The sequence below is a fragment of the Neopsephotus bourkii genome, unplaced genomic scaffold, assembly GCF_033783945.1.
Source record: "Neopsephotus bourkii isolate Nb327-2 ecotype Australia unplaced genomic scaffold, CSIRO-AGI_Nbou_v1 NB_716, whole genome shotgun sequence".
Lineage (NCBI taxonomy): Eukaryota > Metazoa > Chordata > Aves > Psittaciformes > Psittacidae > Neopsephotus > Neopsephotus bourkii.
This window is the reverse complement of record NW_026901215.1, coordinates 874883-899525: the sequence shown is the minus strand read 5'-3', so window position 1 is coordinate 899525 and position 24643 is coordinate 874883. Positions and strand designations below refer to the sequence as shown.

At 40.0% G+C, this 24643-nt stretch overlaps 1 protein-coding gene across 16 annotated transcripts in view; it reads left to right on the top strand.

The window, feature by feature from the left end:
* Nucleotides 1–22702, top strand: part of LOC133212491 (protocadherin alpha-C2-like) — a 155395-nt gene extending 132693 nt beyond the window's left edge. For 9 of the 16 annotated variants that reach the window (XM_061353991.1, XM_061354000.1, XM_061353992.1 and 6 more), the window contains exon 4: nt 20540–22702. In XM_061353991.1, the coding sequence (XP_061209975.1) occupies nt 20540–20850 (311 nt within the window). In that variant the 3' untranslated portion in view covers nt 20851–22702. The remainder of the gene's footprint in view (nt 1–20539) is intronic. The other 7 variants (XM_061353998.1, XM_061353997.1, XM_061353999.1 and 4 more) reach the window with 3 other exon arrangements.
* The last annotated feature ends 1941 nt before the right edge of the window (nt 22703–24643 follow it).

Below are 24643 nucleotides of genomic sequence, written 5' to 3'. Positions count from 1 at the left end.
AGTGGGATCTGAGGTGCTGCAAAGTGAGTTCAAACTCAGCATAAAGGTCAGACTTCAGACATATAATACGGAAGCACACACATGATAGGCTGCTACTTGGGCTGGGAGTGGCACTGATTAAATATCTAATTATGCAGCTAATCTCCTTAGGTCCACTTAGACAATTAATGGCAAGAGAGGTCTTCTGCCCTTCCCTCTCTGTGTTTGTCCTGTGATAACTAGAGCTGGCTGAGGGATTTGCCTTAGCTTGTATCTTCTTACCCTGTAATCACACCTCCTTGGCCTAGCGCCTGGTCTTACAGATTGCTTATTCTAGGTAGGTTATTCAAACCTTGAAAAAGAAATACTTAATTATTTCAAAAAAAACAAGCTCTGATCTTCAGGTCATTTCAGCATTTTGTGTTCAGGTTTTTCATACATTGGAAGGCACTTGGAAATCAAGAAACCATAAACTGAACTCAGAAACAATCAGGAAAGTTGTCTTTAGTTCTCTTGATTCAATTTTCTGATATTTTTTGTTGCACATAATCATTTGCATATGGTAGTTGAGCTTAAAACAAGAACAGAAAGTTGTCAGACAGACAAAGGGGTTTTGAACAAAGTAAGTTAGTGGAAATGGCAAGACCTGTATTCAAAATATTATAAAAATACTGGAAAATACAAAATTAACAATTTCTCTCCCAGAATTTCTCTTCTTCAAACTCTGCCTGCAAATCTTGCAACATTGTTTTGAAGACACAAAATCCAAACGGCATTTTTCATTACCAAGGAGCATTACAGATTAAACATATCTTAGGAACTGTAGTTGCAAATTATATTCTCCTCCCTCCTGCTCAGTTTTTCACTGTCTCATGCTGTATTAGTGTTCCATGATCCTGAATACTCCCAGGAGCAAGAGGCGTTGTTTTAGTGGTAAATCAATTTGCATGCCTATAGTGGTGTTTAAGTGGTCATAATTAATAACTCCGGTAACTGAATTCTTTATCTTCAGTGTTCACCATACAATTTCTAACTGCTCTTCTCATCATCTCAGCCAGTATAAGCAGGCAGTCTTTACAAATGCCTGGAGTCAAATGCATTCAGTCACATATAGAGAAGATAAGATGGCCCGAAAAAGCAACCAGCAACTGTGGCAGGAGGAGTGTGTTAGTACCAAACTGCTCATTAGGTTTCCAAGGGATTTGTTCTCTCTAGTTGTCATGAATAATGCCATCTCTTCATAGTAAAAATTACCTTTTCTTGGTAGATTATTACCTTGCTGCAAATTTATGCTAAGTAGATAGCAGAGTTTCCCACATGTGTAGGTGGAAACAGAAGAATTAAAATAAATGAATAACAGTAATGTCAGATTATCTGCCTCACTCATTCCCAGACTTCAATCCAGCTGGGAGAAATAAAGTACCATGATGAACATCACCTTTTTCTTCTAACTGACCTTTATTCCCATGAGGCAAAAAAGGTTACAAAGACCACACACACTGTGGTCCCCTCAGGATCCCTGTCTTTGTCCCTCTGAAGAGTGCAGGTGCAGTTATGTAGTAAAACTATTTCCAGCAGTGAAGCTTGGAGACACAACAAAGCCCTTTTCTGTTGTTCCACACTGTAAATCAGTATATCCGTATCTGTGTGCAGACTTTCAAACTGCAGCTAAACCTATCTAGAAGACCCATTAATAGGAAAGAGAACTACTTACTTCTGGGCTGACAGGCAAAATAATTTGGTGATCCTAATCCAGTTCCCCACTGGCATTTCGCCATATCAGGCAAAACACTATCACAACTGAAACTAATTGGCAGCCCTAGCAGGGACGCCATTGGGTCATGCAGAGAACATCCATGCAAATCAATTTCTGAGCTTTCCTGAGGTGTGTTGACTAGACAGCATGATGGAGGCTTGGAGCATTTCTACTGGTTTTCTAGCTGTTCTCAGTGGAAAATATGTTCCTAGCCTTGAGTACTGATGCTGTGTTTATTTCTCAATGCATTTTTATGCATCTTCAAATTATATGTCAAATATATTTTTAAAAGCTTAATCCTCATCAAGTTTTATAATTAACCTCCTTATGCTTGCCTGATATTTCTCTTTTTACTATTCCCAGATGGCAAGTGTTCGTAACAGACGTTATAGAAACTGCATCTGTGTCTCTCATAACCATGATGTGAGGTCAGCGCTGGTTGGAGATCCTTGATGACAACTTCACTCTGATCTGTAGTTGTTCTTTCATTTGTTCATTTCTCCTGATTAATTTTAGTCAAATACTAGTTTAAGGGCTCTTCATGTGAAGTAAAAAATTATTGAAGGGTGGAATGTAGGTAAAGGTAAAATGTAGGTGTTTCTTCCTGCTTCATACAAATCTTTCAGGCAGCCTTAGTGCACACTCCACTTGCACATTAAAAGAGAAAAAAAGGCAGTTAAACGGTCTAAAGTACCTCCTCAAGAAGAGCTGCAATACCCTATGTTAGCTGGTACTCCATACAAAATCACTGCCAACTTGGCCTGCAGAGTTGCTAGGAAACTGAAATAAAAAACCCTACTTTGTACAGCACAATAATATCAGGGGCATGATGGGTTTTCACTGCTATTCGCCCCCCCCCCTTCTTTGGTGATGGTTAACCAAGGTTGTGGAGGGAGGAGAGAGGCTGCACAAACCAATAGCTTGAAGGAAGCACTAGAAAGCTGACCTCTGTCCTGATTGCCTGCAGTCCTGTCTGTGTTGCAGGCTTACTGCAAATAATTTTGATTTTAAAAAAGTGTTAGTTTTCAACTTCAGGACACATCCCTGCTCTTACCCAGCTCGTATTCTGGGAAAAAAGGGGGCAGCTGGCAGGGAAGAGAGTGAGGCTTGTAGCAGAAAAGAGCTTGCCTGCATTTCAGGGAGGCTGTGTGGACTAAATGGATGAGCTTTGTGTAGTTCCATATCAGTTTATACTAGCCTAACTCTGGGATTTTGGGGTTTGGTTCTTTTAAGTCTTGCCACACATTCCAGTCCTCTCTGGAATCAACATTGTTTCTCTTCTGATTATAGAGTTAGCTGGTTTGAGGAGCTGATCTGCCTGAAAAAGGCTTGTGTAGACTTAATTTTCAAGTCAATTAGATGCTGATGGAAACTGATACTGGCACAAAAAGGGTAGGAATAACACAGGCTACGTGCCTGGAACCACATCTTCGAATCAAAAGATTGTTGTGCTTGTAGAGAATTAACCTTGTGAAAACATGGTGGTGGAAAGAAAAAACAAGAACTGTTCTTGTTGTAGGGTTGATTGTAACAGATAATGAAGAGAAAAGGAAGATAAGGACTTTCATTTTCTGAGGAAGAAGAATACAAACAATGGAAGAGTTACCATGTCCAAGAATAATGAAGCATTTGATAAGGGGTTGAAAAGTACAGTAATCCCTTGACAAAAGCCTAGCAGCCATCATGTAGCATGCACAAGATGAGAGAACTGGCCATTTTGCACTTCAGAGGAATTACTGGTAAAAACTGGAGCTATATTAATTTTATGGTATAATTTTTGTGAACATGTAAGTATAATTTTCTGCAACAGTTTTGGCATGCTAGTCAAGCTGATGTTCAATATGCAGTGCTGCTGCTGAACTGTGAATTTTTAGATCTCCTTGGTCTTGACTTCTGGATGCACAATTGATCACTTCATATGTTGAGTTAATAGTTAAGGTCAGCTCAGATGTTCAGATACTCTTGAAACTGGTGAATAGGTATTCTTGTAGAGCAGATACTGAGGTTTTTTGCCTTCTGGGCTGTATCAAAGTCATTCCACTTTCACAGGGGAACTGAGGAGACAAGAGAGGATTGTGTTTTGAATGGCCTTTATTCACTTGGAACAAAGACAGCTAAGTGTTGCAGGGTTTTTATCATACAGAACATGTGGTCTAAGATCATGAAGTTCTGATGGTAATTATGAAACTACATGGCATGTATTAAGGTAAGGGGAATATTTTGTTGATGAGATAAATTTAGTATTTGTGAAAGGGGATGAATAGTTGCACCTGGCAGGGATGTCTCCTGTTCTCTGCAGAGCAGGGGTGCTGGGAGGGAATTCCTACCCCTGCTGCAGACCTGCTTGAGTTTCATCTTTGACCTGGAAGAATTGAGGCTAGTAGCCACTAGCTATTTCTTATTTATGTGTTAATCATTCTTTTACTTCTCTACTGAGGTTTGCAGTTAGGGGAAAAGTTGTCACTGTTACTTGTGGTGTGGAGGTTTGTCTCTGCCACCACTTGACACAGACCCATCACTTTATAACACAGTCTGGGAGGTACAAGTTGCAGAGATTCTGGAATCTGGATGTGAAAGCTTCCAAATCATTCTGATTACTAAAGTTTGAGATACAGACAGTACATCCTAGCACACATTCAGCTTGGTTTTCAGACTAACTTGTGTACACCTTTGTGCTGAGACAACAGTTTGAATGTACAGAGTTTCCAGATGAGAATGTCACTGCCTAATCTGGAGAAACATATTTAGGTCAAGTGCCAGATACAGTTATGCAGGATAACAGTGTTAGTCTCCACAGCCTTTAGGGAAGCAGCATAATACGGTAATACTGTCAAAGAATGAAAAAAACTGCGCAACTTTGAAGGAAGCCATCAGAAGATATTTCTCTGTCTTGCAGACCATGATTGTTGATTACTCAGTTCTGTGATTCTCAGACACAAGCTCTTCATTGTCTGGAATTAGATTTATAGAGGCAGGTGCTTATTCTGCATCAGTAGCACATACATGGTATGTTCTGTTTGTCAGACATACCTGGGTAAGGGTAAGCACCTGCTATTAAAAGGATGATGGTGTAGAGAACAGGATGGAGAAGGAGGCCGTGATATTGCATTGGGTCAGTCCTGTGCTGCCAATCCAAAATGCTCCAAACTTAAGTCTCAAGTAGAGCTTGTTTTAAAAATTAGTATTTTTATCAAACCCAGGGATTTATTTTGTTTCTGGTGCATTAGCAGCCCAAAGTAAGTTGTTTTGTTTGTCTTTTCCCTGTGAAACCTGAGATTCTCACAAAAATCACAAACCTACCGTGTCGTGGTTTAAGCCCAGGAGGTAACTCAGAACCATGCAGCTGCTCTTTCACTCCCCCCCCCCCCTCCTCCCCCTGCTCCCAGAGGGATGGGGAGGAGAATCAAAAGAATGTAATTCCCACTGGTTGAGATAAGAACAGTCCAGTAAGTAAAGTATAACACAAACCACTGCTGCTGCCACCAATAATAATAATGATAAGGGAAATAACAAGGGAAGAGAATACAACTGCTCACCACCCACCAACCGATACCCAGCCTGACCCAAGCAGTGATCTAGCCCTTCCAGGTAACTCCCCCCAGTTTATATACTGAGCATGACGTGCTGTGGTATGGGATACCTCTTTGGCTAGTTTGGGTCAGGTGTCCTGTCTCTGCTTCCTCCCTGGCAGAGCATGAGACTCAGAAAGTCCTTCGTCAGGGTAAACATTACTGAGCACCAACTAAAAAACATTGGTGTTATCAGCATTGTTCTCAGGCTGAGAGTCAAAACCACAGCACTGCACCAGCTACTAAGAAGGAGAAAAATGACTGCTAATGCTGAACCCAGGACACTACTGGTAAGAGACAAATTTTCTGAGAATGGGCTGGATGAATGGGCATGACATGATCCCACAGTGCAAAGACTAGAGACACGGAAGTCTTACATGGATAGAAAAAGATACATGAGAAAATTCAGGCTGCAGTTTATGTTCTTTCATTATTTAGTTGTGATTAAAATACTACACCCACAAAGGAATAAGCTTGATTCCATTCTGTGTGTGTTTAAACTATGGCAGTGCCACCTGCTCAGCATTTTTCTTTCTTAATGCAGCTTTTGTAGTGAGCCCGAATCAGAAGTACTTGGAGAAGCAGCAGAAAACCTGCAGAGAGGCTTTTGATAGTTGAGGATTAGGAGGCAGGAAATGGATGATTCACTCTGGCTTTTGAAGACAAACACTAAATCGACGCTGCAGGCAGGAGTGGGAGGGATTTGGGGGGGGACTATGAACTGATTCCTACGTTTTTTAGAGCAGGTTTTGCATTAAGAAAGTTCTGCAGGTGTGGGTGCAGTTGCAGACATAGTTGTCCAGAGAGGTGACTTTGGGTCCTAGTGTGGTCTTTGATCAATGAGTTTATCTCAGCTTCTTCAGTAAAGGGAAAGTTATCCCACCTGGCACCATTTGGCATACTTTGGTGAATGACTGAGGCCTTGAAGAGTGCAGCTGAGCAATAAACACATCATTTTCAATATTCAGCAGGTCGAGGGAGGTGATCCTGCCTCTCTACTCTTCTTTCATGAGACCTCATTTGGAGTACCGTGTACAGTTCTGGTGTCCTCAACATAAAAAGGACATGGAACTGTTGGAGCAATTCCAGAGGAGGGTCACGAGGATGATTAGGGAACTGGAGCATCTCCCATATGAGAAGCTGAGAGAGTTGGGGCTGTTCAGCCTGGAGAAGAGAAGGCTGCATGGAGACCTCATAGCAGCCTTCAAAGGTTCAAGCAGCCCCTTCTGAAGGGGGCCTATAAGGATTCTGGGGAGGGACTCTTCATTAGGGACTGTAGTGACAGGACAAGGGGTAATGGGTTAAAACTTAAACAGGGGAAGTTTAGATTGGGTATAAGTAGGGGACATTCTTTACTGTAAGGGTGGTGAGGCACTGGAATGGCTTGCCCAGGGAAGCTGTGAATGCTCCATTCCTGGCGGTGTTCAAGGCCAGGTTGGAGAGAGCCTTGGGTTGCAGGGTTTAGTGGAAGGTGTCCCTGCCCATGGCAGGGGGGTTGGAACTGGATGATCTTAAGGTCCTTTCCAACCCGAACTATTCTATGATTCTATGATTCACAAATACTTGCTTTGTTGTATTGTTTGGCTTTCCCTCTTAACTTTTAAAATTGAGTCTGTATCTCTTAAAAATATTTAAAATATTTGTGGGCCAAAGGAAAAGCTCTGGTCCCTGGGGAAAAAAAAAAAAGAAGAGAGTAAAGGTGTTGTAATTAATTTCTGCTATTTGTTTCTCAGATGCTATAGGCAAGGCTATATGGCTCATGCCAGTATTTGCTAGTGAGACTAATTGTTCAGGTACTGTCCCCTCGTGAAGACTGACACATCAGCTCTTAGCAACTGGCAGATTTGCTCATCTGCAGAGATACAAATCTGTTTGCCTGCTCACTGAGTTGTTTTACTAGAGGTGCAAATTGAGTAATTGCTGATGCAAAAATTGTCCATAGCTGCTCATTGAAGATCTGCAGGCATGATTATATTGTTTTTACAGGTATTAAATATTAGTGCTAGTTTCAGTAAATGCACCTACATGTTTCTGAATATAAAATTCAGGATTGTGTGCCTCCCTGGTGAGTAGAATGAACTAGATCAAGCACAGCATTTTGAAGCATTCTTTTGCTGTCTTTTCTCATTGGTACGCATTAGATGTGCTTTGATAGTGTTTCCTCCAGTCTCTAAGCCACTGCAAGAATTCCAGCCACTGAGCAGCTGCATGTGTATGCTTGACTGAAGTATGTGATATTCCATGTGTCAGCAGGAAGAGATGTGAATAGAGCTTTTTTTCTCCTTGTTGTCACAAACTATGTTTCTGAAGGCTACCCCAAGCTATTTCTTCTGCAAGTCTGGTATAAAGGGAATATGTTTAGGTTAGGTTCAGTGTTGCAGTTGTGGATCACAGAGAGAATATGAAGCAATTTAAGGACTGCAGCCATTTACACCTAGCGGGACAAAGCGTACCAAGGTGAATTCCCTTTCTAGTGAGGGAACATGCTTTAGCTGGCAAAAATCCCTCTTTACGGAACTGTCAGGTTGGTCAGTCTAAGGATTAAGTTCCTCCAGCTTTCTGTTACCCTGCTGACACATGCTGGTCTTGCACCTTTGCAATGAAGAGTTCCTTATCTTGCCAAGTCAGACACCAAATGCAGTCTGCTGACAGTTCTGGAGAGCTGGTGGGGGAGTTGGTTTTCCTGGGACCTTGCATGCCCACGATGAACAGTGGAAGAACAGTGTTTCCTAGTATAGCAGAAATATGTGCTTAATCACCATGTGATATATATGTGAGCTGCACCACACATTGGAACTCTGAACTTGAGTGGTCTGTGTGGATTAAAATGGATCAGGACATAATACCCATTAAGATATTATTCCAGATACAGAATTGATAATCTAAAAAACCTTTTCCTTCATGACCTGATGTAGTAGTGGTGTGACTGAGGAAAGACACTGGGAAAGTAGAATTTGAAATGTGGTGGTTTTTGAGGCATGAGAGGGCTTAGCTCATCCTGAGAAGCACAAAGACAGGTTCAAGAGGCTCTGGTTGGATATGGCTTTGATGGAATTGCAAATAATGTGGTCTCACCTCATGTTTCCAGCTCAAATCAATCTTTAAAATGTTCCTGAGGTGTAAGTATTTGATTTGGCTTATGGTTTCTGAAAGAAACATTTCCTTTATGTTATGTATGTTCACCTCTGTGCAAGGACTACTGTGGATATCAGCAGGCCACACTTTGTGCCCAGAAGGTATCAATGCAAACATCTTGGTCATGGGTTTTCTTTCTGCTGAAGGAAAGCCTTGCACAGCCCCAGTCTACAGCAGTTCAGAGAAATGTCTGTAACATGGGTTGGTGTACGTGAGGCTGACACTTCACAGTGGTCCCTGTTGTTGTCAAGACTTGCTCTCTGCATTGTTCTCAGTGCACTTACATCTAAAATCTGTATGGAATAATTAAGAAGCCAGTCACCTTCTCAACAGTCGCAAATGAACCAACTTTATATTAACATGTATGTATATACACACAAATACAATGGGAAGGCAGAAAAGTTTAAAGTTTAATTCCATGCTAAAATATTTTAAGTATTCTACATATGGATAACACCAGATGGTAATTTAAAATTCCTTTTGAAATGAAGGATTTAGAAAGCAGTAACATCACCTTTTGGCTTTTATAAAGACTAAGATCTTTTAAATTTCTCTATTCTTTGTCAGCTTGTCCTAGTTACCTGGGCATGTGACACATTTCCTGGAAGGAAAATAATTGTGCTATCAATCTGGATATAGTCTGTCCTTGATTTTCTCCCTGCCTTTTCATTTAAAGGAACCACAGCTATAAGAAATGTAAATTTTCTAAAATTTAATCAGGGTAGGATATTTTCCTAAGTCAGCCTCCATTAAATAATAATGTAGAAATGAAGTTAATTTTCCTTACTTCACTCTCAGACATCCATTTACATCCATTACGCTTTATGTGTAATAATTCATTTCCCAAATTTGATCTTCCTGTTCATTTCAAGCCAGTTCTTCTATTTTTAATATTTCTTTCAGAGAAGTGAAATGGCAGGCATGTTATATATATAATAACCTTCTGATATGTTACTGCAAATGTTTGAGCAGTGCCTTTCTTGAAAGAGAATTCATTAGCAAATAAGCAGTTCCTGAGTATAATATAAAGCATCATTTTATCTGGAAGGACGAGCCTGAGACATTTCTCCAGTTGTTCCATTGAGAACAATTTTTGGCTTAAAGTATGATTGGGGCTATAAAATTAAAATCTGAATAATTGAAATATAAAGTAGGTAATTTACTAATTCTATAACTGGGATTATGAGGGTTCTATTCAGAACAGGTTACAGTGATCAAAAATTAAGAGATGGCTCTGCCCATTTTTCACATGTGTTAAGCCTCTGAGACTTAATGCTTACCATCTGATGAATATTTAAGGAAGTGTAGCCCTAAAGACAAGGCATAAAAGGCTTCTGTAACTTTGTTGAAATGGCTGTTGCAATGTGGTGCCACCCATTTCAAGCAACTGCCAACTTTGACCTCATCTTTACTCAGATAATCATACCTTAATATTACATAATTGTGTATTATCATAGAATACCAGGTGGAAGAGACCTCAAGGATCATCTGGGCCAACTTTTCTTTGCAAAGCATGATCTAGACTAGATTGGCCCAGCACCCTGTCCAGCTGAATCTTAAAATTATCCAGTGTTGGGGAATCCACAACTTCCCCAGGGAGATGACTCCAATGGCTGATCTCAGTGTGAAAAATTTTCCTCTACTATCCAATTAGAGTTATCCCTCCTCAAGTAATTTTTGTTAAATTTATTGTATTTCAGCATTATATAGCTTCTGCAGCACATCATGAAGCAGTTTCTGATTTCAGTTTATGTAATCAAGTGGAATAAATCACTGAACAAGTTAGGAGGTTCATAAACACATTTCAGTTGGCTTTTAACAGCCAGCCAGAGAAGAATTGCCTGCAGATCATTAAATGCAGCAACATGACACCAATACTCATCTATTGAAAACCTAATGCAAACTTTTCATCATGTAGTTCAAGCAGGCACTGTGCTTTCAATATAAAGAGGGCATCTTTAGCTGCAGGGGAGGACAAACACGTAGAAGGCTTGGCGCCATGATACAGTAGGTGCAGACTTCCAAGGCCAGTCAGTCTGGTTCATCTCATCAGTACCAAAATAATTTACTTTAAAGTGTTGAAGACCCAGGTGACAAAGTGATCATAACATCTGGATTTACCTGCAACCTAAAAAAAGTCCTCCAAGGGTGGACACGTCAACCACTTGAAAGAGTGAAGCTATTTCTGCAGTAGGGGAATGGATGTGGGGAGTGTTTACAAGGTCACCTCCATTTTGTCCTTGGAGAATGTTCAAAGGATGCTGAAAACCACAGAAATTGTGTAGCATGCGTATCCAGGGGGCTTATCATGTTGCATTAGCAGTTACTGATCATATTTAATTAAGATTCCTTTTTAGCTGATGTGAAACGTTATTAACTCCATTCATCCCATATCTATAAAAAGGAATAAAAAAGGGATGTGATCCTAATGGGAGATGATAGGAAACTGCTAATGTGACATACATATTGTGGAAAGGAAAGAGGGCTGTGACTGCCTCTGTTTTGAGGCCTGGGATATCTTCAGTTTTACAGCCCCTTCCTATGGAAGGTATTAAAGTCAACAAACCTCTTTTAGAACAGGTTGTTGGCTAACAGCCATAGTAGAGAGAATCAATATAGGTGTTTATTATTTAGTTAACTGGCTTTTGGAAGATGAGAATTTTGCAGAGCTTCAGTGATAAACTAGTCAGAGCAGGTCAGCTAAAGCATTTTGTAAGTCTGAATTCAATTTATATACCTGTATGGTATAGTTTACTTTTAAAATTAAGAAATACCTTGAAGATAACAAAAACAAGCTAAACTAAACTACACAGTAATAGTACCCTTTTTTCCTCTTTATGGTCCAGACAGAGAAAGGGCCAGTTTCAGCTTTCATCAATAAAATACCAGTAAAATTATCTCATTTGTGATCAGAGCCAGAGGGAGCCAGGAAACAGGTTCCAGATCTAAGGTTCAGAGCAGGGAGCCACCTTCAACCTATAAGAGACATTTTTCACTCTCTGAAGCACTGAAAAATCCAATTAGAAAGCTTCACACTGTAGTCATTTGTCCTGGAGATTACAATGGTTTGGGCTGCTGGGTTGGGAGTCATATACAAGAGGAATGATTGAAGCTGTAAACTAAACATAGATGGTGAAGAAAGAAAGAAAAAGTTGTCTTTTAAGACTCTTCCTTAGCTGTCCATGATCTGTTACTATCCTACTCTTTCAAAGTCATGAAGCTTGCACGTTCATTCATGTTTAAAATAGGTGCCTCTAAAGCACCAAAATGAGTATGTCCCTTTTTCTTTCACTACCACTTCAAGCATCTGATTAGTTAGCTAAAATTAGCTTCTGCTTCCAAAGACTAAAATTGGTGCTTCAAGTTTCCATAGTTACTGACTTTCTATTGTGCACAGTTAAAAAGTGGGGATTCTCTTTTGCCTCCCAGTGCTGGGTTTTGGCAGCCTTGCTGGGCTTTTTCCTTTTTATGCACCAGCAGTTAATATGGACTACGGTAAGTTTAGTTGCAGGTGGTTTTTGTGACTGTAGAGATTGGGACTTGGTAAACAGTTTTGTTGAGGGTAAGCAGAAGGGACTGAATTCAGCTGAATTTAGGAGTGTTCACTCTACAAAATGGACAGAAATAAAAACAAGCTAGTCCTGTGCAGGAGGTCCAGTGCTAGGAGACCATCTAATCCTGCCTTCTGCCTTCCCTTGAAGTAACCTGAAGTTTTCCTTCTTTGGGGAGGCAATCTCAAACAGCCTTCGAGCTGGGGGCTGAGGCAGAAGGTAGCGGCTGTAGTGGCTGCAGACGGGAGCCCAAGTTGCTGATCCGTGGTCACCCCATGGAAGCAGAGTGGCCTCCAGTGGCAGCAGAAAACCGGATAGAGAGAGCGTCTGTGCTCTTGGCCTCATTTCAGCAGCTCATCCAGCAGAGATCGAGGGGGAGCAGGGGGGTTGACTGCCTGCAGAACGCTGCTACAGGCTTTAGCAGCAGCCAGGAAATGCTTCCTCCTTTTCACCTTCACAGCAGGATTTATGATGCTTTGTGAGCCTGTTGTCTTTCACATAAAAGTGCTTGCCTATAACAATTAAATTATTTTTATTTAAATTTGACAGAACACAGTAATCAGAATTGGCTTTCTGTAGCACAGGCTAAGCAGCACATAGATCTGTTCCTGGCCTCCTGACATTCAGACCTTTGTCTTCTGCAATGTCTTTTGCTCTATTGGCAATATTTCATGTCTTTATATAGTAGAGGCAGCACCCATACACAGCACCAGTCAGCTGGAAGCAGAATGCCATCTCCCTCCTGGTCGACATCCAGAGGGAGATTTAAGCTACAGATCAGACATCCCAGTTTTTAAAGATTTGTCTCAAAGTCCACATTTTTGGGATGTGTCACCTAAAACCAGCCCTCAGCAGAGGCCTGCCCAGCTGTTTGCTGTTCCAGTTTGGTTCAGTCTGGGGCATTGAAGGAGGCTACGTAGCACTCAGTTTAACCTGAAGGAAAAAAGAAGCCTTTGGTGGAGATGGGTGAGTGCCAGCAAGACCGAATCACTGCACTCATGTCCTCAGGGAAACACTGTGCCCTCCACGCCACCTCTCCCTTCTCCCTTCCCAAGAACTGAGAGGCACAGCAGTGCCCCCAACACCAAGTCCAGTTTTGCTGAACTATTTTCTGCCCTTTGCCTTACTGTTTGCATTCAAACAAGGGCAGAATGGCTGGTGCTTTGACTGCCCACGTTATATTTATAAAGCATTGATTAGATTAAAATAATCTGTGGAGGTGTTTGGGTTGTTTTTTTTTTTTGGGGGGTGGGGGTGGAGCTTGTTTTTAACTATGAACTCTTAAAAATGATCACTGTGAGCTTGCAGACGTGGTAAAATGCCCAAATAAAAATCCATCTACCAGGATAGTCCATAGCAGGATAGTCTGTCCCTAACAACCTCTGCAACACAGATGTTCATATACTGAGTATGAACTGAGTATATGACTCATATCCATCAGAGTCCAGTGTCCAATTAAATCTGGAAAGATGATATGGAGCATCTGGATGTGCGTTCATGCTCTCTCAGTGATGCAGCAAATTAGTTCTCAGTTTGGTGAGGAGAAGGTTAAAGCTTGTGCTGAGCAAGTGCTAACTGGTGCTAAGGCAAATTATGTGGCCGTGGGGAGCAGGACTGGACACCAGTATAACACTAGAAGGAAGCTGATGTTTTTGTGGGAGGAAATCACTCTTTTAGTGAAAAGAAAGGAGGGGAGCTGCAGACACTGTACTCTGCTTCTTCAGCAGCTGTGGGAAGCTGCAGCAGGCTGTGGTAGCAAGCAAATCAATTTTTGCTTTCACATTTCTCAGAATATGCTGGCAGAAGTATTTCGTAGCTGAGACAACTGCTTTAATACACAGCCAAGTAAGATTGTTTTCTTATAATAAGATAAATAATGTCCATTTAAATTAAATTTCTATGTCAGCATGGACAGTAACCTGAGACTGACCTTCACACCCACTGCCTGATTTGTATCTGGATGTGGGAGCAGTGGGGGATTACAGATCTCCCTCAGCATATGTGCTATAATTACCCTGTTTAATGTTACTGGCTTTAAATCCAAGCAATGGATTAAAGCTGCAGGCTCCTTGGTGGAAAGAAGTTTTCATTCTGTTCATTCCTCCTCTCTCTGAATCATTAGTACAGATCAGGTGAAACAGATGGAAGGCCAGAAAGTGAGTATAATTTACTTGGTTTTTAATTTCAGACTCCAAATTGACATAGCCCTTAGAGATGATTTGGATTGTTTGGCAAACTAAGAGTTAAAATGGTTCAACTTTGTTCTGGCTGAATCATTTCTCTGTCTTTCAGTTCAGTATCTGTCATTTTATCATGCTGATGATGGAATTTGCTTTCTTTGTTGTGTTATTGGTTGTGGTTTTGTTTTGTGTTGGGTTTTTTTTTTTTTTTGGTTTTTTTTTAGTTTGGTTGTTGCGTTTTTTTTTAAGATTAAATGGGCATTTTAATCCCAAAAAGGCTTAGGGATGATGAGTGAAACCAGAATGTCTGCAGAGATACTCCAAATGACACAGAGAGGTTTTATTCAGTGCACGCTATTTGCATTTGATGTGCTGTTTCAGAATCAGTGCAGAATGTCAGACTCTTTATAATGCTGAATATTCATTAAGCCTGCCAGAGGCAGAAGCTGCAGTCAGTACAGCATCAGCAGAGGAGGCAGGGAAGAGAAATCAGGTTAATGACTGGCTTTCTCTGCAATTTGCTTCCTGCTTATTGCCTGATCTCAGTTTTAAATAAATTCATTTAATTAATGTGTTTTGCTGTTCTGACCTGTGGTCAGAAGGGTCACAGATTACTGATGGGGTAGTTATCATCTCACAGTGGCTTTAGTCAGCATGTTCTGGTGTCTAGAAAAATAATTGAAAAAGATTTCCTTTAAACTTAATAATAATGGATGGTTTGATTGCAAGCTTTTGTCTAAGGGATCTCCTGAGTCTGTGAGCCACCAAATTTTTAAAGACAGGGACAAAGTGATGAGTGGAGGAGTGGAACAGAGTAAAAGCAAGCTGCTGTCTTGGCTGAGCATGTCACACAGTCAAAAATACCTCTGCAGGGAGATAGACCTGCACAGAAATGCTTTTCTCTTCTCCCCCTTGAGCAGGAACACATCTGTTCTAACACGAGTTAGCCTTCTTCTGACAAAGGTTCCTTAAGAAAGTAGCAGAGGCATAGGAGGTAGAGACCATGTACATGACACTCAGAATATACAGCCAGCTCGCCTTATGGGAAGTGAGCACCACCTGTTCCTAGTAAACACCAGATCGGAGCTGTGGGGCTATCCAGGGACAGAGAAAAAACACATTGTCTCCCCAGAAGAGAGGAAAATGTCAGTGAGGTAGAAACTGCAGACTTAGCCCAAACCTGATGGGATATTAATTTGTGGACTGACTGATGACATGTTCTGTGAGCAGGCATTTTACCCCAGATTTAGAAGACATCTCAATTTCAGACTGTTTGTACCCATCACTCAGCATTACGCATTGCTTTGGATGGTTTTTACAAGCTGGTGAAAGCCAACCCTTCAACTGAGTGAATTTGCAAATGCAGCATCTGAAAAGACAGTGCTGCAAATCTCAGTGACAGACCTGTGCTTTGGAGTTTTACAGCACAGTATCACTGAAGACCTAAACTGTTAATGGTGTCCTGGTGTCCCTGCTGTTGCAATTCAAATGAAGCCTTTTAAGGGATGGAAATGGTGGGACCTTAATGACACAGCTGAGCTTTTTGAGGTATTTTTGAGCAGGGGATGCCAATGCCTGCCTAAATGAAAATCCCATGAAGGGGTTAGGGCTGAGGAAGTGGCTTCATCTTGCAAATAATTGCAACGATTTTTGTGGCTGTTACTATTAGAGAGATTAGTTTCAAACTTCTTTTTTTTTTTTACATTCTCTGACATGGTCATTAATGCAACATCCCCCAAGTCATGATGCTGCTTAGCTTGCCAAGAGTGAAATTCAGCTTATTTTGCACTAGCCACCCGAAAGTTTAAATTGGCTGTCTGGGTTTTATCTGTAGGTAAAGAAGCAAAAGTAATCCAGCTCCAGCAGAGAGGGGAGAGAAAACTCACTGTATCTAAAACCAAGCTTTTAAGCTAAGTGGGTTGAACTGCCTTCTGCCTCTCTTTACAGACTGTAACAAGAAATAAATTAGTTCAGAATGGATGCCTACTTCTTTGGTGGCTGAATTTAGGGAAGAGCTACCTTACTGTGTGGCTGACATGTAAGAAAAATAAATTCAGGTGTTCACAGCTACTACAAGGTAAATTTTAGGGACCCTGTTCCTTGTAGTAGGTGCCTGGGCTGCTGGCTCTGAGCATGGGCAGAATTAGGTACCTCTGAAAACCTGTGTGCTGAGATCAGGAATGCCTGGAGCATGCAAAGGAGAAGCTCAGTGCCCAGCGAGGTGACACAGCTCACCTGCAGCCTGCTCTTTTCTGGGATCTTGGAGCCTGTGACATCCACATGATGCTTCCTATCTGCAATGTGTAGGAAATCAGGTGCTGTCAGAGCAATTAGGACTTGTTAAACTAATACCTGTTGACTGAGATTTGTATGTTTTTCAAGTCCTGTGAGGTAGAGGGCTACAGTGTATGACCCATAAATGCATCTGGAGGAGGAAAAAGTAGCTAGCACCATACCCTACTGCTTCAAGCTTTCAGATAGGCAATTTTAGGATGTGGAGGTTTGTTGCATGTAAATCTGACTGTGTATTTCAGACAACAGTCACAGAATAGAAAAAGAAGTATTTTGAAAGACAACCTAGAAGTCCTTTCCTCCCAACTAAGTACATGATCTACTAAACTGCAGAGCCTCTGTTGCTTTAGGTTCCATTTAAAGTCTACTGGGACACTTGTATCTTGGTGAGAGCAGGACGAAATGGAAGGGGTGAAGAGTTCATCTCCCATTTTAGCATGCAGACACACAGGCGGAGAAGCATGAGGAGCTGCAGGTGCAGCCTAGATTTTGGGTTCTGCTGGATGCATTCATGTTAAAACTGAATCATTTGGTCATTGAGCATGAACTGAGAATAAAGTTCCTTCTCATTCCTTGAGAATAAAGTGAAGGGGTAGTCTCCAAAGTAATCCTTTGAGTTACACCAGGAAATGGCCAGACTGTGCTTTTATGTAGGAACTCTAACTATAGGAAGAGAACTGTAATGTTTTAAATTGAGTGCTATAAATATAGCTGGTGGATTTGCTTTATTTAGATTTCCCTCTAAGTTAAATAAACAGCTTCAAAGCATTTAATAAGACCCAGAAAAATATGTAAGAGAAGTACAAATAATCCTATTAATGGAAAACAGCATTTCAATGGAAAGTTTTTGTTGTTAAATTCCTGCTGTTGATTTCTGTGAAACAGAAGAGATGTTTAAGGAAGCTTTGGAAACTAGGTGGTAAGTGACATTTATCCTTGATTTGAAATGCCTAAACATACAACATTGTTAGTACAGCTGAATGGTGACCTTCCAGGCTGCCAATACAGACAAACACACATGCTATCAGATAAATCACACAGAAAGAGATTTCCTGAGGGGTTTGTTAAAGCCCAACTCATAGGAAATGATGGCTATTAACTCATTAAGGTTTCTGCCTTTTTGTATGTGAGCTCTCCACACAGCTGTAAGGATAATCAGTTTCCTTTAGCTCAGTGAGTATTAAGGAGTATTAAAATGCTTAGTTTTTCTGGACAGCTAACATACTTGGGGTCTGGGAGAACACCCCACAGAAATGCAAGCAAACCCCCTTAGTCTTTAAACTGACAGAGTCCTGATTCCCAGGTAGATATGATGCATTTGTTGTGTTTGGATACGTTCTGTCAGATGGCTTTGTAATAAATGTTACTGGCTTCATCTAGGGAATGGATTTGTCTAGGCAGAACCAGATTAAAGCATCAGTATCCTGTTCTGAATTAGATTTCAGTAATTCAGACATGGATATGCACCCTATTAAATAAGGATACTCTCTATTCTTGCATGTTACTGCATTTCTATGATAAAGTGGATAATATAAAGTCACCATCATTGCCTTATGTCCTGTCTTCAGCCTGATATGCTCACATCAAAATGGCACATCTGTACACCATGTTGTTTCAGCTCTGCGCAGTGGCACTGTGGTGCATGGAGGGTTGTGACACTGTACACTTCAAAGTGGGTTTTGGACTATTCACTGCTACAGGATTCTCCCCAGCCAGAGCAAGGATGGCTCAAAAATTATTTGAGGTCACCTTCAACTGTGTTTTTCCTGCCAGGAATAGGAAGAAAGCACTGAGTCTGAGCCAGTATTGTTTGGAATGAATGTTGCATGGGCTTGTTGTGAAAGAGAAAGGATTTACTTGTCAGACAGGACTTAAATTATTATGTACAGTATGAAAGATGACATTTTTGTATTGCTGGAGAAAGACATTGATTAATAATTTGGTAAAAGGCCAAGACACACAATATTCACCTTTGTAATTTATCATGTGAAAGAAACAAAAGTGGTATGGAGGTACCTGACCAAAATACTTTTTAAGCAGAAATGAAAGCTGGTTCATATTAATGCGTTTAGTATGAAAGGTCTTATTAGGAATTTGCTGTTACCAACAGCAAACATGTAAATATCTGAAGTTCATAGTTAAGACTGTAGGAAATCTACAGAAAAGCTACAGATGATAAAAGAGAGGAAATTCCGCATTAATAATGTCAAAAAAGATATTTGAGACTAGGGAGATTAAGGTCACTAAAACAACTTCAACAGTTCCTGGAAAGAACTTAAAAATCAAATCTTCTTCCTCATTAAATATAGTCTTAAGGGAAAAAGAAGTGTACAGGCTCTTCTAATACATGATTAACCATCACATTGTAAAAGAAGTCATATCACCTCCTTTACAAAGATTCTGTGTGCCAAACGTATTGCACAGATGGTCTCAGGGACGGTTCTGATGTGTCATGTATACACATTTCTTTGGCTCTGTAACATGGACATAGTGCATAACTATGGAAAAGTTTAAAAGGGAATCATGGTTTCCAGCAGTGTTTATTTTGCTGCCAGGCAAGAGAGAGGCTGTCAAGCAGCAGAATGTGTTCTTTAGCTTTTGAACCAAGAGAGCCTTATGTCTGCAAACATGTCATACAATTTTCTATTTTATGAAATAAAATACATGAACAACATTATAAAAGATGAAAACCCATAATGCTGCTCATTTCATGAAATGGCTGCTAAAATATGTTCAGGATTCTTCATTACCACTAAGGGGTACAGAGCAGTTAGTAGCTGAGGTTTACTGGATACCATCTTCTGGTCTGGCAAAATGTTGGAGACCAAGGACTTCTGCTTTCTGTGCTCATACCTACTATTCCAAGGGATACAGAGTCCCTCTCAGCTGGTTTTTTTTAACCTTTCATTTGTAATAATGCAGATCCCACCTCCTTCTTTACCCGAAACATTTTTACCTATTCAACTGGACAGCTCTGATGCAGAATACACGATGCTGAGATTTAATCAGATCAGTAGTACTGGCATTGTTTGTGTTGTATTGCAAGAATTTGTGGGTGGGTGGCTAGGAGTGTTGCAAGTGTGACAGGTCCTGCATTTGTGATACTGCACATTTAGCATGTAGGTAAGAGCATTTTCATCAAATTTGAGGGCTTTAGCACCGATGCATAAACATAGAGCTTCCCCCATCACAATTCTTTAAACACTTAAAATGGTAGTTTAAAATGGATTTGCAATTTTTATTCAAAATTGGGATCTATGTAAATTGCAGATTTTTAAAAGTTTAAGAAGAAAGAAAACAGCCAGGTTCTAAGATTTTCTCTCATAGAAGAATTTGTGTTGCATCTCATTATGATAGGAAATTGTCCTTGTCAGGGCAACATATGTAAACTTTTCAACCTGATTACCTCAGTTTTGTCAAAATTGTGGAAATTAAATTAAATTAAAACTTGCTTCATACTGCAAGATGGGAACAGACTTCACTTTAGATTTGGCTGTATCAGATATTGTGGTCTACCATTTTACCATATGGATTCAGAGAATCAAGAGTTAGTCACCACTCTGGTGTTTTTCAGCCTTCATGTTGCAATTTTACAATAAGAAAAAAGAAACATAATAGGGGGGATTTTCCCAGTTTCAGAAGTCACTGCACTTGTATTTACTTCTGAACCATTCTTGACGGCTTGCCACAAATATGACACCCTAAAAGATACTGTTATGCCATGCAATACATGTGCTTGTGTCTCATGCTATAAAACACTACAGCAGGCTTCATCTCAGGAATCCCTTATTGCATGCACTTCAAAGTCAAAAGAAAAATAGGAAACAACTGTATTTCAAGGCACAATTTAGGATCTAGAATGTGTTGGGCCCAGCAGTATGAGGAGTGAGTCAGTGCATACTAGCATTGAGCAGTCTGGACAAGAACCAGTCAATAAACCCCAGATGAGTAGCCAGGTGACCAAGAGTTGGCTAAAACCAGGCTAAAGCCATAGCTTTCAAATAGGAAGGTGATAAACACCGGGTGCTGGTATTTAATTATGCTTTAAGGTTTTCTTGCTTGTTTTGACTTTTTCAGAACCTGAGGCGGGAGAGGTGTCCCCCCCAGTGGGAGCTGGTGTGAACAGCAACAGCTGGACCTTTAAATTTGGACCGGGCAATCCCAAACAAAGTGGTCCTGGTGAGTTGCCAGACAAATTCATTATCCCAGGATCTCCTGCAATCATCTCCATCCGGCAGGAGCCACCAAACAGCCAAATTGACAAAAGTGACTTCATAACCTTTGGCAAGAAGGAAGAGACCAAGAAAAAGAAGAAAAAGAAGAAGGGGAACAAGACTCAGGAGAAAAAAGAAAAGGGCAACAGCACCACTGAGAACAGTGACCAGTGAGGGGTTTATACTGAAAGAAACCATTTAGCCAGTTTTTGTAATAATGGCAGATTTCTCCTATGTAGCAACTCCCAACTTCTTCCTATTGTTAACAAATTTTCTGTATGTACAGACTTGAGAAAATCAGCAGGAATTTCACAGTGTCTGTCTAAATTGCTTAACAGGTTTTGTCTTAAAAGCTTTATTAAGTCTGGTGTTAACTCTTTTTCTCCACTCTGGCTTGTTTTCAGAATCTAAAAAGCAGACACAAGTTTCCTTTCTCCTACGCCGAAAAGGAGAATCTTCACAGTACAGCCAGTGAGAGGTTGGACTCTGCACTGTGGTTCCTGTGCTCCTGTCTTGATGACACTTACAGGACAGGTTTAAAAGTTTTAATGTTGTGCACCCTCTACCTGATTGGAAATATTTGTGTGCAGATGTCAGATAGATTATATGAGATCAGATTATAAAATGCAAGAAGAGCTGGTAAATATGCAACAGAGGAAACACCTAAAGAACACAAATGTTCAAAGATGTTCAGGCTGGGGAGGAAATGTCTGAAAGGAGATGACCAGACTTTTCATATCTTGAAAAGTCACTGTGTGGAAATACTGAGTTCTATACATGACGTATTATACACACCCCTGCAAATAAAACCTCACATTTACAGCTCTTTAAGATACCATAAGTTTTATCTTCTACCTAGGAAGCCATTGGGACAATTGTCCCTTGAAGCCCTGCATTATCCTGGCATGGCTAGCCCTCAGAGTGTAAGAAGAGCTGGGCTGACATCCCAGGAATGTAACTGACTGTGATGCTCTATGTCCCTATTTCCACTCTAACATGATTTTGCACATTATGTCTCTGAAAAGGTCAGAGTTTTTCCACGACACTTATGCAAAAGAGAGAAAAAAGAAATGTTAACTATGCTATTTGTTATTTGAGATATTTATTTATAAAGAAATATAGCTGTAAATGTTGAAGAAATATGACGCCCTTTAACCCAAACAGAAGTCAGTCTAGAGCCATTATAAATTACAATTGCTGCTATTAAAGTGCTTTAGAAAAATTGCCTGAAACATCTGTACTATATCGGCCACTTGCCAATAACAGCTTTATTCTGTCGGGTGACTTGGGGGCTGCCTCTTGCATGTATTAATAAATACAAGAATATCTTTTCTCTTTTTTTTTTATTTTCTATTGCATTGATCTGCACTTTGAATACACCTTTGCAAACAAACTGTCCTCATATGAAGAAGCAGAAGCAAACTCCTCACACAAATGGATTTACTAACCTGCTAGCTTTGTGCAGTACCTTCGTGTTACCTCCTACACAACCTTTTCTGATTTTAGTTTAACTTTTCTATGAGATTATGAATTTCTGACCCTATTAACACTCATTATGTAAAATTCAAGTACTGTATGTATGCTGTATGCTCTTATAAGAATCCTGAAATATTTATTCTGTGCTTGTGTATGTGAATGTCAATGCAACTATTATTAGAGTGGACATTAAGCTTTACCGTTGAATGTAAATTCATTATTTCTTTTTTGTACACTTGTGGAAAAGTGGAGTAGTGTTAATTTTTTAAGCCACTGTTGATTATCAGTTTTTTGTGTATGAAACACAAGTAAAATATCTTTCTTAAATCAAGCTATGCATGCATTTGAGGATTTATTGGTAGGAATCTGTGAAGCTTGAACTCTGTGAATTACTAAATCTAAGGGTATAAATGGAGTGTTGAATGTGCTTGAGGATGTTGATATAAAACCAATACATGTATTTTTAAATAGCATATAGCTGATAAGGGAATTCCAAGGAGTTTTCTACATTATTGTACATTCACAGAATAAAGCTGAAGTGTCGTATTAATTGGAACTGTGCAAGAAGCTACATAGCTCTAAGATTTCTAACAGGCCCTTTAATCTAGCATCAAAGAGAACAACTGGATTTCTTGAGACATGTCCTGAATGTTTTAAGCTTCCAAACTGCTGACAGTTCAGAATAGGACAATTCTTATTCATTTTTAAGAAACTGCAGCAAGTCTTAAAACACCACAGAAGGTACAGCTCTAATAAAAGAACTCGTATCTCAGAGCATGAACCACCAATGGCCTCATGTGGTCTCTTTTAGAGTTTTCTTGTGCTACCAGTCTTGGTTTACTGGCAATGGAAAAGATGATGCTTGAGAAAGAGAATCCTTGATTCAGTTCTAAAGGCTAGCCAAGATGAAAAAACGTAAGATTTGGGGAGGGAGCTGTTCTTTCATGCAAGTGTTCTATGCAAGTACATTTAGACTGATTTTTTTATTTGGTGACTAATCCAACCATTTCCAAAATGTTCATAAAATGGAGTTATGGGGGTAACTCCAACATATCAAAGGATACTCTTGGTTTGTTCTCATCATAAAGTAGTTCTCCTCAATGCCTCTGGCAAAAATCCAGCACAAAGATTAAAATCTTACAGGAATCTTTAATATTTGATTATTTTTAGATAGCAGTTTAATTGTTATTTTTTCTTCTAAGTGCTTCCGTTTTCCTCTATGCAACCTAATTTGATTCATTTTTCACCCGTGGTTATATGAAGCTGATTTTCCAAGGTTTGCTTCTGTCAAAATGAACCAAGAGCTGCACTATGTCCGATTTGCCTGTTTTAACACAAACCTACATTTGCCAGTGCTGTCTTTGCTGCAGATGTTTACTGCTGGAGGTATTCATGCTTGCATAATTTAGTAGTCAAAAGCAGAATATGTGAAGAGAAGCATTCCAGTATACAGATCTGATAGAATAGCAGAAAAACTCTCAGAGGAGAAAAGATGCTCTTACTGGCATAGTTTAAAAGGAGACTGGATTGCACCAGTAGAATACACATTACACAGATTCACTGTGTTTTCAGAATACTGAATCAGGCAGCTCACCAGATTCTTAGGAGATTTTTCTGTATTTGGACTCTATAGTACAACTGGAATGCTGAGACGTTTTAAGTGAAATTTGACTTTTTCAAAACTAGTGTACAAATTATACCATTGACATCCTTGATTTTGGTGTCCAGGAGGAGGAGAAACCCTTGGCACGAAGTGTTTGTGGGGTAGGAAGGGGGCAGACTTTGCACATTCTACCAGTTTTGGGGTGTGCTGCTTAAATGCTATGTGACAATGAGAGCTGAGAATCAGAGGTGGCCAAGACCGATAAGAACTAAGACACAAAAGTCTCTTTTATTCTCTTGCTGACAATGAAAGGAGCAAGACAAAATACACTGCAGAATTTGTTAACAAGGTAATTGCATTTCTGGGGCCTTTTACCACCTGAGCAATTTGTTTCTCTCAGAATCCATGTATTTTCTGTGGGTATATTGTCTTTGGAAGTCTGTTTTTATGCATACAAGATCAGTGAACAGAACTATTGGGCTTTTATAACAATTAAGTCTGAGTTATGTTGTATATTAATTACATACTGACATTAAAAAGACATCTTACTTTACATTAGGTTTCTTTCGGCTCAGTATTTGGGTCATTGCACATCACAGGGGAGGATCCAATTAAAGTTTGCCAATGTTCTTACATAAGGGGAAGAAAACAGAACCCCAACTGCATTTCCCAAATATTATATACGAAAATCCATTACAGAATTAATTGCAGTCAGAGTTGGTATCTTTTAGGATCATCTTTCATTTTCCCTTCCTTTTCACTCATTTGATGCATTTCAAGAACTGCTTCCATTTTTGGAAAAAGCTGTTACATGGTTAATTGACTTTCTCCCCAGGAGAAATGTGAGTAAGCTACCTTTATAGAGCAGTGCTTTTTCTATATGATATA